Source organism: Jaculus jaculus, chromosome 15, assembly GCF_020740685.1.
Source record: "Jaculus jaculus isolate mJacJac1 chromosome 15, mJacJac1.mat.Y.cur, whole genome shotgun sequence".
In the NCBI taxonomy this organism is placed as follows: Eukaryota; Metazoa; Chordata; class Mammalia; order Rodentia; family Dipodidae; genus Jaculus; species Jaculus jaculus.
The window spans coordinates 24,411,560-24,430,211 of NC_059116.1; the positions used below are offsets into that span (position 1 = coordinate 24,411,560).

Here is an 18,652-nt window from a genome sequence, read left to right on the forward strand (position 1 = left end):
CCACACCTGAATCAAACTGCCGCAATGAGCTTTATCCCAATTCAAAGGAATCCATTTGTAAATGTTTCCTCCTGAGTTTTAAAAACTTACCACATGGTTGAAAGTGACAAATATAGTTAATGTTTAAAGTTACAAATCTTATAAAGTATGACACTCAGACCTGTTAGGCTCCATTTGGTAAATGCTTTCAAATTCCATTTGAATTTTACAAAGGAAAAACATAACAGAGGGCTGGGAAAGATGGCTTAATGGTTAAAGCATTTGCCTGCAAAGCCAAAGGACCCTGGTTCAATTCCTGAGGACCTACGTAAGCCAGATGCACAAGGAGGCACATGCATCTGGAATTTGTTTGCAGTGTTAGAGGCCCTGACACACCCATTCTCTCTGGCTCTCTCACTCTTTCTCTCTCAAATAAATAAAACATATTTAAAATATAATGGAATTCTTAATTCAGATGTGATAGGACACACTTGCAATCCGGCCCTCAGGAGGCCAAAGTAGAAGGATCACAAATGCAAGGTCTGCCCAGCCCACATAGACCTTGTCTAAAGACAAACCCAGAATTCTTCATAAGAGGCTGCGTAGTAAGTACGTTGAGTGTTCCTGGTTGTCCCCAGTGGACTTCGGTAGCTCATCAAGCAGTGATGCTCTCTGGGGAGTTTACGAAACGTCTCCTAGTTACGGCGGCACATTGACATGGAGTGTTTTCTTCTCAGCCTGTAACTGCCACGGGCACGCCGTCGACTGTTACTATGACCCAGATGTTGAGCAGCAGCAAGCGAGCTTGAATACGGAAGGCGTCTATGCAGGTGGAGGGGTCTGCGTCGATTGTCAGGTGAGACGCTGCTTCGGTCACCAGTGGTGGGGTCACCCCAGGGAGTGAGCATGCATTCAGTGAGCCCCGCTTCCAGAAACATGTGTCAAGCAAGGAATATGCAGTTAAAAGTATTTCCTAAGACCATTTCTTTACTTTTGCCTACAAAAGGCCCGTGTGGCATGTAATTAAGGCATCATGGGGGGATGGACTAAGGGGCGTTGGCCAAAATTCTTTGATCATGCCCTTCATTTTAGCCTTTGTCTACATATAAAGGAGACTTCCTAGCTGCCACAACTGGCTTGCTATCCATCTTATGTTTTGTTTTTTCTTTTTTAAAGGCTATAAGGTAGAAAGGAAAATAGGAACCAGCTGTGGTGTTGACATCAAGCCCTGTGTTAGGAGAGATTCAGAATGCAGAAGCAGTGAGGAGGTACATCATGATTGATTAGTGAGGTCTACCACAGCCATCAAGCATAAAACGCCAGTTCTCCCTCTTTTGTACCAGGACTGGGTTTGCTGCATTCCTAGTGTTGGAACAGTAGACGTGGATTTCTACAGTCTGTAAGGGGTGTTTATTGAAACCCTACAACTAACATCGCATTAATGATGAAAATCCTCTTCTAAATGTCAGGAATGGGTCTGGGATATTTATTCTCCACCAGATATGTTAAAGAGTGTCTTACAGTTCTTAACTTACGTGATAAAGCAAGAAACACAAAGTTAAAGGATCTGTTTTCAGATGATGTGATTATTTGTGTGCAAAAAAATAAAAAAAATTGCGAGACATGTACAACCCAACTACTAAAACTACTAGAATGAGTAAACTTAGTAAGAATGTAAGATCCAAGGATGATATGTAAAAGTGAATTGTATTTTTATATACTGATAGCGAATGGTAAGAAAATGAAATAAAAGCACAATAAAAATTTCAAAATAAGGCTAGAGATATGCCGTAGGGATTAAGGTGCTTGCCTGTGAAGCCTAAGGACCCAAATTCGATGCCTCAGTGCCTACATAAGTCAGATGCACAGGGTGATACATGCAGACAGGGTGGCTCATGTGTCTGGAGTTTGATCACAGTGGCTAGAGACCCTGGCATGCCCATTCTCTCTCTCTCTCATAAAAAATTCAAAATAGAGGGCTGAGGAGATGGCTTAGCAGTTAGGATGCTTGCCTTAAAAGCCTAAGGATCTGGGTTTGATTCCCCACTATCCATGTAAGCCATATGCACAAGGTGGTGTATGCATCTGGAGTTCATTTGCAGCGGCTAGAGGCCCTGGTGTGCCCATTCTCTCTTGATATCTCTGTCTCATGAATAAATAAATAAACAAACAAAGTCAAAATATAAACTAACTGGAATAAATGAGACAGAAGACACGCTCGATTTCTATAGGAAAGCCATAAAGGAGCCGAGGTGATGGCTCAGTGAATGAAGTGCTTGTTTTGCTAGCATGAAGATTTGAGATTGATCCCTAGAATACACATAAAAGAGATGGGCAAGGTGGCGCACACCTTTAATCCCAGCACTCAGCAGGCAGGGTTAGGAGGACTGGTGTGAGTTTGAGGCCAGCCTAGGATGGCACAGTGAGAGCCAGCTCAGCCTGGGCTACAGTGAAACCCTACCTTGAAAAGACAAAGCGAAAATCATAATAAAATAAGGCAGGTGTGTATCTGTAATCCCGGCGCTGATGAGACAGAGAGAAAAGGACCCTTGGAGCTCACAGGCCAGCCAGCCTATCCTACTTGGTAAGTTCCAGGCCAGTGAGAGACCTGTTTCAGAACTAAAAAAGTTGGGCTGGAGAGCTGGCTTAGTGGTTAAGGCACTTGCCTGGGAAGCCTAAGGACCCAGGTTCAACTCCCCAGAACCCACATGAGGTAGATGCACATGGTGGCGCATGCATCTGGAGTTCGTTTGCAGTGGCTAGAGGCCCTGGTATGCCCATTCTCTCTCTCTCTCTCTAAAAAAAACACAATAACATTTTTAAAAAATCAAAAAGTTGTACCTGAGGAACAATGCTAAGGCTGTCCTCTGACCTTCATATGCATATATGCATGCACAGATGTACACACCAACACACATGAACATGTGCGCATGCACGCACACACATACACACACACACAGGGCTATAAAGCATTGCTTAAGAAATTTAGAAAGCGGGCTGGAGAGATGGCGTAGCGGTTAAGCGCTTGCCTGTGAAGCCTAAGGACCCCAGTTCGAGGCTCGGTTCCCCAGGTCCCACGTTAGCCAGATGCGCAAGGGGGCGCACGCATCTGGAGTTCGTTTGCAGTGGCTGGAGGACCTGGCGCGCCCATTCTCTCTCTCTCCCTCTACCTGTCTTTCTCTCTGTGTCTGTCGCTCTCAAATAAATAAATAAATAAATAAATAAATAAAAAGAAACTTAGAAAGAACTAAATAACTAGAAAGGCATAAGATGTTTACAGATTAAAAGACTTAATATTGTTGAGATATCAACTCTCCCCACAATGATCTGAAGACTTATTGTAGGTTTTGGGGTCAAAATTGATAAGAAAATTCTAAAGTATATATGTATACACAAATAGCTTAGAATATCCAAAGAAAATAATCTTCATGAAGCAAGAGGCCTTATCCCCATAAAGAAATGAAAAATTCCTAATGAAATAGACATGCTTACCCTGATTTAAATATTTAAATGTTACATGATGTATGGATATGTATTGAAACATTGCATGGTACTTTTGTAAGTACTGTTATGGTTTTATGCTTTCGTAGAGGTTAAAATATAAATACAACAACAAAAAATCTGTATTATTTTGCTTTAAAAACTACAAATCCATATTAATTACAACTAGTAACTAGCACTTGTAGGTATTGTGTGTGCATTTTATGGGAAAAGAAGAAAAACTAAACAAATAGTGGACTCCAGTAGTCAACCTAAGTACTTAGGGAGAAGTCATTGCTGTTCGTAACATTCCGAAATACACAGAAATTAAAGTGGGTTAGTGGATGGCTAGAGGAATGAGCAAGTGGATAATTATGTGACAAAGCAAACACAGTAAAATGCTAAGGGTCAGTTTTAGGTGGAGGGTACCCATGTGTTCACTGTGAAGTTGTAAAGTTTTCATAGAGGAACATTAAAGGGAAATGAAAACAACAGAAGAAAGGCTGGGGGTCTGCATTTTTTTTAAAAAAATTATTTATTTATTTATTTGAGAGTGACAGACACAGAGAGAAAGACAGGTAGAGGGAGAGAGAGAGAATGGGCGCGCCAGGGCTTCCAGCCTCTGCAAACGAACTCCAGACGCGTGCGCCCCCTTGTGCATCTGGCTAACGTGGGACCTGGGGAACCGAGCCTCGAACCGGGGTCCTTAGGCTTCACAGGCAAGCGCTTAACCACTAAGCCATCTCTCCAGCCCGGGGGTCTGCATTTTTATGTCAGTCCTTTCCGTATTTCTTTCCCTTCGGTGAAACACGGATGCACTCAGGTAAACTTGAAGATTACCCAGGTTGCTTGAGAAAATGCTGACGCTATCCCATCTGTCCTTGCTAAGGTCAAGTTTAAGCTTTCCTGCAGAGTTGTGGCTTTTGATCTGAGTCTTAGTTAAGATTACTGGTTATCTGTTAGTCTATTTCTAAGTGGCTTATCTGTCATTTACATGCCTCGTGAGACCGACATGGCAACCTGCACCAGATGGAGTGTACATGGCTGTATTCCCCTAGGCAACAGATCCTAAGACATGAAAGAAAGATATTTAAAAAGTAAAATATGCCTTCTTTCCAGAACTCACTGTAACATGAAAATCAGGAAAGAGTGTCGTCTGAACAGGCCAGCAGTTTCAAGAGATTTAACAAAGGTAGAAAGCAAATAGAACGTATTTGCTCTATGGGGCCCACGGCTATGAATGCAGGAATGATTTAGACCTCTAAGAGGCATTGAAAGGAACTAACTATGGTGCCGCAAGTCAAATTTATCACCCTTTATTGCATTTTTATAAGACAAGACCTATATTGGGGAGCGAGTGTGCATCCAGACTTAATACTATAAATAATGTGGATCTATAAATTTAGTTCAGTCACCCTAAGAATTTGAGTAGGACTTCTGTGAAGGTTAACAGACTTAGTGGCTAAACAACAGACTAAATAATTTGGAAAAGACAGACAAATATGGGGAAATCATTCACTGAGAGATCAAAACTCTTGTGGATCTGTTTTAAATACAGACACAATGCAGAGAATAATAGTCCAATGGAAACTAAGAGACACTGTAAATCAACTCTGCTAGTGGTAAAATTTTTAAAATTTATTTATTTGAGAGAGGGAAAGAGAGAGAGAGAGAGAGAGAGAGAGAGAGAGAGAGAGAGAGAGAGAGAATGGGAGCACCAGGGCCTCTAGCCACTGCAGGCAAAGTCCAGATGCATGTGCCACCTTGTGCATCTGGCTTACAAGGGTCGTGGGGAATCTGTGGATTCAGCTGTGGCTTGGCTAAAGTGTGAGGGGAGTTTACCTCCTTGGATCTTGCTACCTTCTGAAAAAGAATAACAGATTCTCCAACATTGAGTGAAGTCAGCATAGTTAAAATGGGATAAGCGTTATTAATTTAGGGAGCATTTGATGTATGTAGCCCCTCTTTTAGCAAAGGACTAGTGAGAGTTTGACACTGGAGAGCATAATCTTTGTCTCCGTAGGATTCTGATCTGGGTCCCAATTCCAGATATGGTTTCCTTTACACTGAGTGGATCTCTTAGCCAATCAGAAAGCTATTGGTTACCCACTGAGGCTGTGTGCTGCTATTGCACTGGTGAGTACATCCTGTCAGGGTGTTTGCTTCTGAGTAGCTCAGACCTTTCTTGGCCATTTTCCCCCAGTAGCTCATGTAGCACTTTCCAGCACTAGACAGGCTAACTGTCTGGGGACTGGATTTCTTTTGGATTCCAGCCAAGACTCTCTGTGCTTTACATTGGCAGCATATGGTGTCTTCAGTGATAGGGTCTTAGCTTTTGCCTCCGGCGGGTAAACAAGTGCTTTGATGGGGACCTCGTAGGTCCCTCTGATCAACAGCTCAATGTGGGTAGCAACCAGTATCTGGTACTGGGAGTTATAGGCCAGAGACAGAAAAAAAAAATGTTTCTTTTAAGCTTAGGCTTCATCCCACCCTCACCAGAGACCTACTTTTCAGGTGCTCCCCCCTTACTCCTTTTGAGGGTTACATCTTGTAGGCTACTTTTAGAAAAGTAACCAAATCCAGATCTTGTGGGGTTTTTGACCCTAAAGTCCAATGGGGGCTGGAGAGATGGCTTAGCAGTTAAGCGCTTGCCTGTGAAGCCTAAGGACCCCAGTTCGAGGCTCAATTCCCCAGGACCCACGTTAGCCAGATGCACAAGGGGGCGCATGGGTCTGGAGTTTGTTTGCAGAGGCTGGAGGCCCTGGCACGCCCATTCTCTCTCTATCTATCTGCCTCTCTTTCTCTCTTTCTGTCAGTCTCAAAAATAAATAAAAATAAACAAAAAATAAAAAGAAAGTCCATTATGGGTGTCTTCTGGGACAAGGCGTCCATTGAATGGACTAACTGGTAGTTTCTGTAATTCATGGAAATGGCAGGCGCTGGCAGTCATAGGTATGGTCGTGGAGTTGAAAGCGAGGCAGCCGGAGACATGTTGCTTGTCTACAGGTTGCAGCACTGTGGACAAATCCCACTGGGAGGAGCTGAGACCTAAGACCAGTCACAGCAGGGCCCGCTTTCTCGGTGAGCTCTGCATAGAGAAGCCACTCTGTGTGGAGCTAAGGAGCGGGTATGGGGGCAGACTTCGTACCTGCAGAATTCCATCTGCACTGGTTCTCCCTTTAGCGTGGGTCGGTGAGGCTCTCCGCTGATGTTGAGATCTTGCCAGTGCAACCTCAAGTGCCCACTCCTCCAGCTGGACTGCTTCCTCTGGACCGCCGATGACGGTTATGAGGCCACCTCTGTCATTGTGTCTTGACCTGTCCTTGGTCTAGTCTGGATACAGCGGTGTGACTTGCCTTCAGGCTGGTGGGCAGGTATAGAGAGCCACTCAAGGGCTGGAGGAATGGCATAGTGCTTAGGGCACTTGCCTGTGAAGCCTAAAGACCCAGGTTTAATTCCTCAGGACCCATGTAAGCCAGATGCTCAAGGCGTTGAATGCGTCTGGAGTTTGTTTGCAGTGGCTGGAGGCCCTGTTGCACCCATTCTCTCTCTCTATCTGCCTCTCTCTCTCTCTTAAATAAATAAATAAAATATTTTTTAAAAATAACTCAAAACTTCAAGCTTACTATAGACATTATTCCACCTACAGAGTAATGTGTTGCACGCCCTCTCTCTCTCTTTCATCGCTGTAGTTCCCCGATCTCTCTCCCTCTCCTTCTCTCTCTCTTGCATGATATGTGCATTTCTCTGTGTATATGTGTTCATATACATGTGGGTGTGCGTGTGTGGAGGGCAGGCGCTAACATCAGCTTTCTTCTTATATCACTTCAGGGCCCCATGGTGAATCTCGAGCTCACCAATGCAACTAGGCAAGCTAGCCAGCAAGCCCTGGGGTCTGCCTGTATCTGCCTTACCAATGCTGGGATTACAGGGTCATGCCACCATGCCTGGCATTTTTGATGGGTGCGTGCATCCGAACTTAGGCCGTAGTGCTCGTGTGGTGAGAACTTTTCTCACTGACTCTCTCCCCAGCCCTGAGTGACCACTTGTCCTCATGGCTATCGTTTGTGTCTTAAAACTGTAATTTTCAGGCTGGAGAGATGGCTTAGCGGTTAAGCATTTGCCTGTGAAACCTAAGGACCCTGGTTGGAGGCTCGATTCCCCAGGACCCACGTTAGCCAGATGCACAAGGGGGCGCACTTGTCTTGAGTTCGTTAGCAGTGGCTGGAGGCCCCGGCACGCCCATTCTCTCTCTCTCTCTCTGCCTCTTTCTCTGTCTGTTGCTCTCAAATAAATAAATAAAAATAAACAAAAAATTTTTAAAAACTCTAATTTTCCCATGGCTGTGTGGTAGAGATGAAAAGGCTGCCAACTTCAGAGAACATTTCTCTCAATTGTCTACTCTGATTGAAGTGGTGGCCAAGGTTAGACTGATGTCCTCTGTCCATAAGTCTTAATGACAAGCATCATCAACACAGAGTGGAGGGCTCATTGAAATTGGATGGGAAGAGAGGTTGGGTTACACCCGTTTCTCATTTGCCCACGATGTTTGCAACGTAAATGACTTAAGTCAGAGGGGTGGCTAGTTTTTGACCTTCCCTGGTAACGTGGATTCAGATGTTAGCCCGCAGGACAAGGAGTGGTGATCAGTAAAGGTCTGTAGTTAATAAAATCCTCTTCTGGAGCAGAGAGTACAGAATGGGCCTTTGTTCTCGTCTGTGTTTCCATGCAGACTGCTGTGTGGCTCAGAGTGTATTTGTTCCTGTTCCTATAGCCTTTCTTCTCACTAATGAAAGACCACTGTCTCTAAACCCTTCCCAAATTAGAGAGGGCCAGATTTGAGCTTAACTGTGGGCATGAACTTCTTGGAAACTGATGATGCCTGTTGGGTAATTTGATTCTTGTGGCCATGACACGGATTAACCATGAATTAAAAAAAAAAAAAAAAAAAGCTGCCTAGTTTTGTACTTTAAAATGAGCCCTGTGTATGAGCCGCAAGCTTACATTTTCCATTGACATAATGAAGACCCGGAGAATGGCTTCATGATGGAAACACAGATAAAATGAGAATGGCTAGAGACAGAGATCGCTATGTGCCAGCTCTTCCAGAACCGGAAAGGCTGTAATGCAAACACGCCCTCTTATTCCCTGGGGCCAATCTAGAGGTGGTAAATGTTCATTCATGAGTTCTTCGGAATGAAGCTGTAAGGACGAGTTCATGAGATTCCCCCCGTCCTCCACCCCATCGCCAAAATGTCAAGTGCTTTATTAAAGAGGAAAGCCTGGATTGCCCATTTGTGGAACTTTTTTTTCTCATTTCCTCTTCCCATGAGGAACTTTTTTTTTTTTACCCTCAGACCTAAGGTTAAGTCAGTGTCCTATGACACATCTTGGAGCCCCATGGACCAAGACCAATGCATATGGTTTCAGTGGCTTTGAAATTACAATCGTATTTTATAGAACTATTTCCCTGGGGAGGGAGAGAGCATATGATAAAAAGAGAGAAAAAAAAAAAAAAGACTGGGTATCCGAGTGTTTTGCCTTCTAACTTCCTTTTGTTTCTTTCTAGCACAACACAGCAGGTGTGAACTGTGAAAAGTGTGCTAAGGGTTATTATCGCCCGGCTGGGGTTCCGGTTGATGCCCCTCATGGCTGCATCCGTAAGTTTCATGTCCACTTGGTGTATCTTAAACTGTGTGTGCTGCTCCAAAGACGTCTCCATGCTCAGGGACTGGTGGAAATGTTTGTTCTCTTTCCTTGATATTCTGGTCCTGTTCCCTCTAGCCGTGTCTCCTCAGGTGGTTACATAGTCTTGCTGAGCCCCAAATTTCTTTCTTTCGTTTTCTTTTCCTTTTTTGTTGGGGGCGGGGGCACAAGCCCAAAAGACTGGCACCTTGTGTGTCTGGCTTACGTGGGATCTGGGGAGTCAAACATGGGTCCTTAGGCTTCGTAGGCAAGTGTCTTAACCACTAAGCTATCTCTCCAGTCCCCCAGGTTTCTTATACCTAAGTGATAATGTTAATATAGCTCATAAAATTTTAAAAAAATGCCATCAGTGTCTAGGAGCATGCTTAATACATTGAAACTGTCGCACATTGGACCTGCAATAAATGTTGATTCCTTCATGTTTCTGTGATCTCCAGTAATTTCAGATTTCATCCGAATTAGCATCAAAACAGCCTAGTAACAAGTACATAGGCATGCTGTGGTAGTGCAGTGTGTAAGGCAGCTACACTTGATTGAGCCCTTGATGTATGCAGAGGGTACTAAATACTCACAAGGACATCTTTTCAAATTGTCACAACCCACTTAAGAGATTGCATTATTAGTCTCTTTTTAGATATGAGAAAAAGAAAGGGTCTGGGTAGTTACGTATTGTGACTTGAATGATAAAGCAGTTAAATTCAAGAGCCACTGACGTCAAGGTTTGGTCACGTCTCCCATCCAAGTGCTAACCAGGCCCGACCCTGCATAGCTTCCAAGATCAGATGGGATCTGGTGTGTTCAGGGGGGTGTGGCCATAGACGCGGGATGTGGTCATTTCTGTCTGTCACGACTGTACAGTACTATCACACATCCACATCAGTTATACAGAAAGAGGGTGGGACCTACGAAAACCTGCTGATTTTCTCTTGTGGAAGTATGCAGATTGGGGATGGATGGTGAACTAAATAGACTGTAGCCTTCTATATTGTCTGGCTGTCACAGTTGGAAAACAATTCCAGTCCTGAAATTGGTCTCTGTGTTAATGAAATCAACCTGTCAGAGACATTTGAGGACAGTGAAGCCCAAAAATATGAGAAGCGCTTTGCTTCTCTCTGGGGCTTTCTAAGTTGTTTTAAAAAATATTTCTACTTTCCTTCCTTCTTCCTTATCCTCACACAAAGTATGACCATCCCTTGTTTTGTGCCCAAATAGCAGGAAAGGTAAAGGTGATTGAAGGGTCCTGAGCCTCATCTTGATGATTATTACCTGGTTTTTAAATTTAATTTAATCTATTTGAGAGAGAGATTGAGAGAGAGAATGAATGGGCACACCAAGGACCTTCAGCCACTGTAAACAGACTCCAGACGCATGCATACCTTGTGCATCTGACTTGCATGGGTCCCAAATTTTCTCTTTATCATTGAAGTCATCCTCAGAGGATTCAGAGGCCCAACAAAAGAATCCATGGCGGGGTGGGGATGGGTTTGGAGAGATGGCTAAGCAGTTAAGGTACATGCCTGCAAAGCCTAAGGACTCAGTTTCCATTCTTCAGGTCCCACATAAGCCAGATGCAATTGGTGGCACATGCGTTTGTAGTTGTGTTTACAGTGGCTACAGGTTCTGGCACTCCCATTCTCTCTCTCTCTCTTTGTCTCCCTCTCTCTAATAAATAAATAAATAAAACTAAATCTTAAACAAAAAAAAAAAAGAATCACTGGGCATGGTGGTGCACTCAGGAGGTAGAGGTAGGAGGATCGCCATGACCTCGAGGCCACCCTGAGACTACATAGTGAATTCCAGGCCAGCCTGGGCTAGAGTGAGACCCAACCAAAAAAAAATCCATGGGGTGGGCTTGAGAGATGACTCAGCAGTTAAGGCACTTGCCTGCAAAGCCTAATGACCTGAGTCCAATTCCCTCTTTCTCCTTGCAAATAAATAAATAAATAATAAAAAAAAAGAATCCGCAGGGCATGTAAATTGTAAGCAGATCATGCAGAGGACATGAGGCGACATCAGCTTGTCCAGTTCCTTACAGATGTACTCAAGGAACCCTTGATAGAGTTTCTCTGTTCAGGGTCACGACCTGTCAGGCTAAGGGAAGCCCTGAAATACAATGCTCAACCATTTCATCACATTTAAATGTAATCAGGTTTGCTGAAAGAAAAATGAGCCATGGGCTGGAGAGATGGCTTAGCAGTTAAGCACTTGCCTGTGAAGCCTAAGGACCCTGGTTCGAGGTTCGATTCCCCAGGACCCACGTTAGCCAGATGCACAAGGGGACGCAGGTGTCTGGAGTTCATTTGAAGTGGCTGGAGGCCCTAGTGTGCCCATTTTCTCTCTGCCTCTTTCTCTTTCTGTCGCTCTCAAATAAATAAATAAAAATAAACAAAAATTTTTTAAAAAAAGAAAAATGAGCCAGGTTTGCTGGAAACACTGCCTTCAGAAAGTCACCATACAAATGTTTAACAGTTCGGTGACAGGTCTGATCTTGCTACGCTGTCCGTTGTCCACAGCCTATGCATCCACGTCAAGGCACCCTGCACTCACGTGGGCATTGGCTATACAATGACAGCCACTTTGTGCACATTCACAGTTGCCTAGTGACCGGGAAAGGTTGTCCTCCATGGATCTGCTGGGATTTAGGCCCTACCCCCCCCCCACCAATTCTGATCTGTTCATACAGGCTTTGCTTAAGGAACCAGACAAAGCCCAGTGTGATAAACAACATTCTTGACAATTTCTCAGTGTGAATGTTTCTCAAGGATGCTCTCTGCTGGGGGCCCACAGGGTCCAGTCAGTGCGACCTGCCAATAAGGGACGGGGTGGGGGATGAGCGATGCCTTTCAAGGAACACTGTGGACTGCTGGCCAGGTATGGAACATGGCTGAGAAGTTCATGGACGTTTTTGCCTTGTGAAGGACTGAAGCTTTGGAACTGTCTTTTTCTTTAGCTTGCAGCTGTGACCCTGAGCATGCGGATGGCTGTGAACCGGGCTCGGGCCGCTGTCACTGTAAGCCGAATTTCCACGGAGACAACTGTGAGAAGTGTGCAGATGGATACTATAACTTTCCATTTTGTTCAAGTAAGTCTGTATTGCAGGAAAAAAAGGGGGGCCACCCTTCCGGCCCATACCTGGCTTTGAGTGTTAATACCAGATGATATGGCTGGGGGTGAGGGGACCGAAACAAGGCCAGATCGGTTGTATTTACACAGAAACCCATAGCTTAGAATATACATTTTGTAGGAGACTCAGGAGAAAGCTAAATTCTTTAGGCAGTTTCAGTCAAGGACAGAAGCCCAAAGAAGGAACTCAAAGATGCCACCCCACATGCCATCCTGCCTTGGCAGGTGTTGAATCACAACAGCTACAGTGACCCTGCTGCCCACAGCCTAATACACTACCTAGGTGTGGGCTGGCCTCTGGGGTCTTCCCTTTAAATCTACAAACCAGTCTGGTCTTCAATTTACATACCTGAATCTGATGTAGGCATCCATTTTTTTTTTTGTTGTTTTTGTTTTTGTTTTTGTTTTTGTTTTTGTTTTTGTTTTTGAGGTAGGGTCTCACTCTAGCCCAGGCCGACCTGGAATTCACCATGTGGTCTCAGGCTGGCCTCAAACCCACGGTGATCCTCCTACCTCTACCTCCCGAGTTGCTGGGATTAAAGGCGTGCGCCACCACGCCCATCAGGAGCCATTTTTAATCGACTATAAAGGCTTGTCCATGCTGTTTGCAGCTCACTTTTTCACCCTCTGTGAACCCCCTCTCTGCCCTGTGACCTCTACTTGGTTACACAGAAGTCTGGCTCCCCTCCCCACCCAGGCAGCCAGGCTGGGTTAGGGGTGGGGGTCAGAGCAGAGCACTGTTTCTTGGCCTGGGTCATTTTCTGTTTGTCTCCACTTTATGCTTTGGGGTAACTTCTCACTTTCTTTGCACGGATGATTTTCCTCTGATCTCTGACTCTACCATGTGTGTATTTTCCTTACACTCTAGATCTACTCCGTATCTTCTCTAAACTCCGGGCCTGCGACCTGTGTAATTCCTCTAAACTCGGGGTAAGCTTTGGCATAGCTCTCATTAGGACCCATTTCTCACTGCCTGGCACTTTCACTCCTATTCTCGGACCATCACCACTTACTTTTAACTTTCCTCCATGGGGTGGCTCAGGGTAGACGCTGTGCCTTGCACATTGAGTGTGGGTTTCTTCTCAGTCTGCTTTCATAAGTGCCTACGTTCTTTCTCCCGCATGCCTGTGGCTCCACGCCAGCCTTTTCCTGAAAGCCTCCGTTTCCCTTAAATGAATCTCAGGAACTCTTCTGAGTTTTCCACATGAGTGCATCTTTCTTAACTTTTTAAAATTTTATTTATTTATTAGAGAGAGAGAGGGAGATTGAGAGAAAGAAGCAGAAAGACAATGGGCACACCAGGGCCTCCAGCCACTGCAAACAAACTCCAGACGTCTGTACCACCGTGTGCCTCTGGCTTACGTGGGTCCTGGGGAATCAAACCTGGGTCCTTAGGCTTCGCAGGCGAACACCTTAATAGCTAAGCCATCTCTCCAGCCTGAGTGCGTGTTTCTTATCTTCCACTTGTGACTGCTCTAGACTTTTTTCCTAGACTCCAATTTCCCTTAAAAATCTCTCTTTAAACTCAATAATTCATATTATCTTTCTTTCAATCACAAGGCTCGTTTGGAACAGACAGAACAACGGTGCCTTTACGTAGCTTAGTCTCCAGTGTATAGTGTATGTTACTCTTCACCAGAGAAGAGTGGCTTTCCCCTATTCAGTGCAATGTAGTGCCTTGCATTACCACCTCCTTAACGATTCTTTGTGTGTGTTTTTTTAAAATACATTATTTTACAGGAGCTCCTGCCTTTGCTATTTATACTCCGAGTCCAGAAGAACCAGTAGCTGGCAATATAAAAGGCAAGTTAAACTACATTTTGAAGTTTTTTAAAATTTTTAAATGTTATTTATTTGTTTGCAAAAGAGAGAGAAAGAGTATGGGCATGTCAGGACCTCTTGCTGCGATAGACAAATTCCAAATACATGTGACACTCTGTGAATCTGACATTTCCCTGGTATTGGTCAATCACATCGGAGCTGGCAGGCTTTACAAGCAGGCACATTTAACCACTGAGCCATCTTCCCAGCCCCATAAACTCCTTTTTGGTTTAAATTCAAGGACAGTATTATAATCCATTTTCTTTTCCTATTTCCTGTACACACTACCAAACCCAGGTTTGAGTCCTCAACCCTTAACCATGACAGGGTCCTTGCCAATGTCTGCTCCTCGGTCTTCAGTCCAGTCCGTCTTTCAAATGCCGTCTGAGCATCATTTGGATTTTAGATTAATAGCCTGCTTGAAAACCTCCCATGGCAGATACTTACCTACTGTCTTACTGGATTCTTCTTTAAAAAAAAATGGGGGGGGGACTGAGGGCTGGAGGGATGGCTTAGTGATTAAGGCACTTACCTGTAAAGCCAAAGGACCCAGGTTTGATTCCCCAGGACCCACGTAAGCCAGGTGGCGCATGTGTCTGGAGTTCATTTGCGGTGGCTTGGAGACCCTGGTACACCCATTCATTCTCTCTCTCTCTTTTTTCTGTCTCTCTCTATTTTTTTCTCTCCATCCTCCCCCTCTCTGTGCAATAAATAAATAAACAAATAAATAAATAATAAAATATATTTTTTAAAAGAGAACCGAGAGCACTTAGTTCATTTGGAAGGTAATTCCAGGACATGGTAGGAAAGGGTGAGCAGGGTGCTAAGGGAGCCTCTGGGAGGCGCATTAACACATCTATCATGCTGTGTCCCCGTAGGCAGCATCAGCAGATGGTACAGGATTACTTGAGGTGGACCCAGCAAGGCAGTGACCTCAGTTATCCCAGCTTCGTGCACTTGTGACTTGGCCTGTAGGAAGGCTAGGGGATCCTGTAGCTAGAAACAAAGGCCTTGTGCTGAGAGTAGCAGGAATGTTCTAGAAGCAGTTTTCGGGGTGGGGGTGAGTACCTAGAGGATGTGGGTGTTGTGCCTGCTTGTTCTGTAAGCATTTTGAGTCTTCCTGTTATGTGCAAAATACCATTCTGGCTGCTAGAGACTGCATGGTGAATGGAGAATCCTTTCCAGTAACTCTAGAATTTATATTCCAGTGGGGGGGGGGGGGCGGGGGTTGGGCGAGGGGAGGCTTTCAGACTGTCACATCTATCATATGTGAATAGAAAACTAGATCTATAATATGCCTCTTTGCATGCATACAGAAAACTCATATACAATGAATGGTGACTCTGCGTGCGTACACACAGACACTCTGAACAAGTAGATTCACGAATGGGATTATAGTGATGTCAGCTGTCTGCTAGCGGGCCGAAGGTCCCGACGCAATCAACTCATGAGGAAGAAATCGTTTCTTTGGCTCCTAGGTTAGAGGCTTCAGTCCCTGCTCAGTTGGGTCTGTCGCCTTGGGCTTGCGGCTGCATAGCACCTCCTCAGGGGACAGCATGGTGGGGGACCCTAGTCACCTCAGGGTGGCTCAGAAGCAGAGATGGAGGAAGAAATGGGGTCAAATATTCCCTTCAAGGCACATCCCAGTGATCTAACTTTAGTGATTTATTTATTTTTTGTTTTTTAGTTTTGGTTTTTCAAGGTAGGGTTTCTCTCTAGACCTGGCTGACCTGGAATTCACCATGTCGTCTCAGGGATCTAACTTTATTTTTAGTAGATCTTAAAGGGTCCACCACCACTCAAGAGTACCCCAGCCTGGGGACCAAGTCTTTAACCATGGGGGATGTTGACGGTCCAAACTATAGTGGTTGGCACATGCCAGGTCCCACACAAGGATGCCACTTTCTTTCTTTTTTAATTAATTAATTAACTAATTTGAGAGAGAGAGGATGGGTGTACCAGGGCCTCCAGCCCACTGCAAACAAACTCCAGGTGCATGCGTCACCTTCTGCATCTGGCTTATATGGGTCCTTGGGAGTTGAACCAGGATCCTTTGGCTTTGCAAGCAAGTGTCTTAACCACAAAACCATCTCTCCAGCCCAACTTTCTTATTTTAAATTTAATATCTTATTCTTTTCATGTAATTATTTGAAAGAGAGAGGGAGTAAGGCAAATTAAGAGAGAATGGGCGTGCCAGAGCCTCCAGCTACTGCAAACAAACTCCAGACGTATATGCCACCTTGTGCATCTGGCTTATCTGGGTCTTGGGGAATCACACCTGGGTCCTTTGGCTTTGCAGGCAAGCGCCTTAACTGCTAAGCCATCTCTCCAGCCCAAGGACACCACTTTCAAGAGGAACCCATTCATATCTTTTTCTTTTTTGGTTTTTTGAGGTGGGGTCTCACTCTAGCCCAGGCTGACCTGAAATTCACTACGGAGTCTCAGGGTAGCCTCGAACTCACGGTGATCCTCCTACCTCTGCCTCCCAAGTGCTGGGATTAAAGGCATGTGCCACCATGCCCGGCCTGATTCATGTCTTAAGCACACACTTTATGAGAAAATTGCAGGCCTCTATGCTCTGTTCTGGAGCTGTGGCGGTTTTCTGCATAAACCCTAATGGCATGCACAAGTACCCACACACTCAGAAAGGCACCCCTGCACCAAGGTGAGGGCACACTGCCTGTGCACAGCCCACAACTGTGCCCCACCTGGGTCACGCACTGAGTTTGCCTCTCAGACTCCAGGAGCCCCTGGAGATCTGGCGCTCGGGTCATTAAGGATGTAATGAGAAGCATGGAGGTGTTCCTCTTATGGTGTCCAGGGTGTGGAGTACTTGCCTTGACGGTGTTTCCACAGTCATAGCTGAGTCTGGCCTGAGGGTGGAGTGCTGTGGGGAATATAAGGCAGAGAGGGAAGTTACGGAACTTGAGTTTGCAAATTGACACAGACACAGGAAAGAGGAAAGGCAAGGTCCCTGGGACAGGACTACCCAGTAACTAAAGATCCCAGTGGGATGGAAGGAGGGAAGAGTAGAAAGGAAGGTAAACACTAGAAGTGAGGTGGCAAACTACTGTAGGCCGCTGCCAAAGCACCTTACCTTTTGCTGAGAGTGAGAAGATGGTTGTGGAGGGTTTTGCACAGAAAAGTGATGACAGGGCTGGAGAGATGGCTCAGCGGTTAAGGCGCTTGCCTGCGAAGCCTAAGGACCCATATCGGCTCTCCAGATCCCACGTAAGCCAGACACACAGAGGTGAGTAAGCGCATGGTCGCACACGCCCACTAGGTGGCGCAAGCATCCGGTGTTCGATTACAATGACTGAGGCCTTGGCATGCCAATTCTGTCTCTCATCTCTCTCTCTCTCTCTCTAAAATAAAAGAAGAAAAAGTGATGACATATGTGTAAGGATCTTTAGAGCCACTGTGTTGAAGATAACTAGGGAGAACCCAGGTGATGAGAGACTGCTGTGATCATCTACAAGGAAGAGATGATGGTGGCTGAGACCTTAGAATCGTTGCTGGAGGTGACAAGAAATGCGCAGGTGGTGGATGTGATTCATAGGGGGAACCAACAGTTCTTGCTGAGTGAGGGGACAGCTAGGAGCAGAGGACTCTGTGGTGACGCCAAGGCTTTGAGATCAGACAAACAGAAGGAACAAGGTGCCTTTGAGACCAAAATACTAAGAACTGGAAGGCAAGGCCGGGCGTGGTGGCGCACGCCTTTAATCCCAGCACTCGGGAGGCAGAGGTAGGAGGATCGGCCGTGAGTTCGAGGCCACCCTGAGGCTACATAGTGAATTCCAGGTCAGCCTGAGCTACTTCAAAAAAAAAAAAAAACGGAAGACAGATTGCATGGGTGGCGTGGAGGACGGGCAGATAGGGGGCAACAGTCCTGGGGTGTGTAAAACTGCTCTTTTCTTTGTTGTTCCTTGTTTTCACTGTGATATAAAAAGTAAGGATCAGCTGGAGAGATGGACCAGTGGGCCAAGCAAGCATGGGGCCTTGAGGTTGGGTCCCTAGCACCCAGAGATGGGGAGGCTGAGCCAACAGGATCCCTGGGGCTTGCTGACTGGCTAGTCTAGCTGAATCAGCAAGCTCTAGGTTCAGTGGGAGACCCTGTCTCAAATAAATAAATAAATAAATAAATAAATAAATAAATAAGGTGGAGAGTGACTGAGGGAAACTGACGTCAACCCCTGGCCTCCACACACATGCACACATATGCATGGACACCTGTACACACACACACACACACACACACACACACACACACACACACACGAGCACACAGACATCCATCCATGCCACAAACGCATACACAGAAAGAAAACAGAACAAGCAAGCGGGGGCAGGGAGTGAGGAGGGGGAAGGCCTCGGGGGGCATCTAAGAGTGGAGGGCGGCGAATAGTTTGGGAACCATCACTGGACTGTCAGTGGCATGGGCCAGTTATACTGCGGCTTCATATGCCTCCCTGCCCCAGTCCCTCCCTCTGCGCCACCTACCCTGGCTCCTGACCACGCTGTGGTGCTGTGTGTTTGGGAGGCA

The 18,652-nt window shown here is 45.5% G+C and overlaps 1 protein-coding gene across 1 annotated transcript in view; it reads left to right on the top strand.

Annotated features, from left to right (window-relative positions):
• Positions 1-18,652, top strand: part of Lama3 (laminin subunit alpha 3) — a 327,578-nt gene that overhangs the window by 92,198 nt on the left and 216,728 nt on the right. Inside the window, exons 8-11 of the mRNA XM_045135309.1 lie at positions 717-835; positions 9,029-9,119; positions 12,116-12,247; positions 14,029-14,091. Of these exons, the coding sequence (XP_044991244.1) occupies positions 717-835; positions 9,029-9,119; positions 12,116-12,247; positions 14,029-14,091 (405 nt within the window). The remainder of the gene's footprint in view (positions 1-716; positions 836-9,028; positions 9,120-12,115; positions 12,248-14,028; positions 14,092-18,652) is intronic.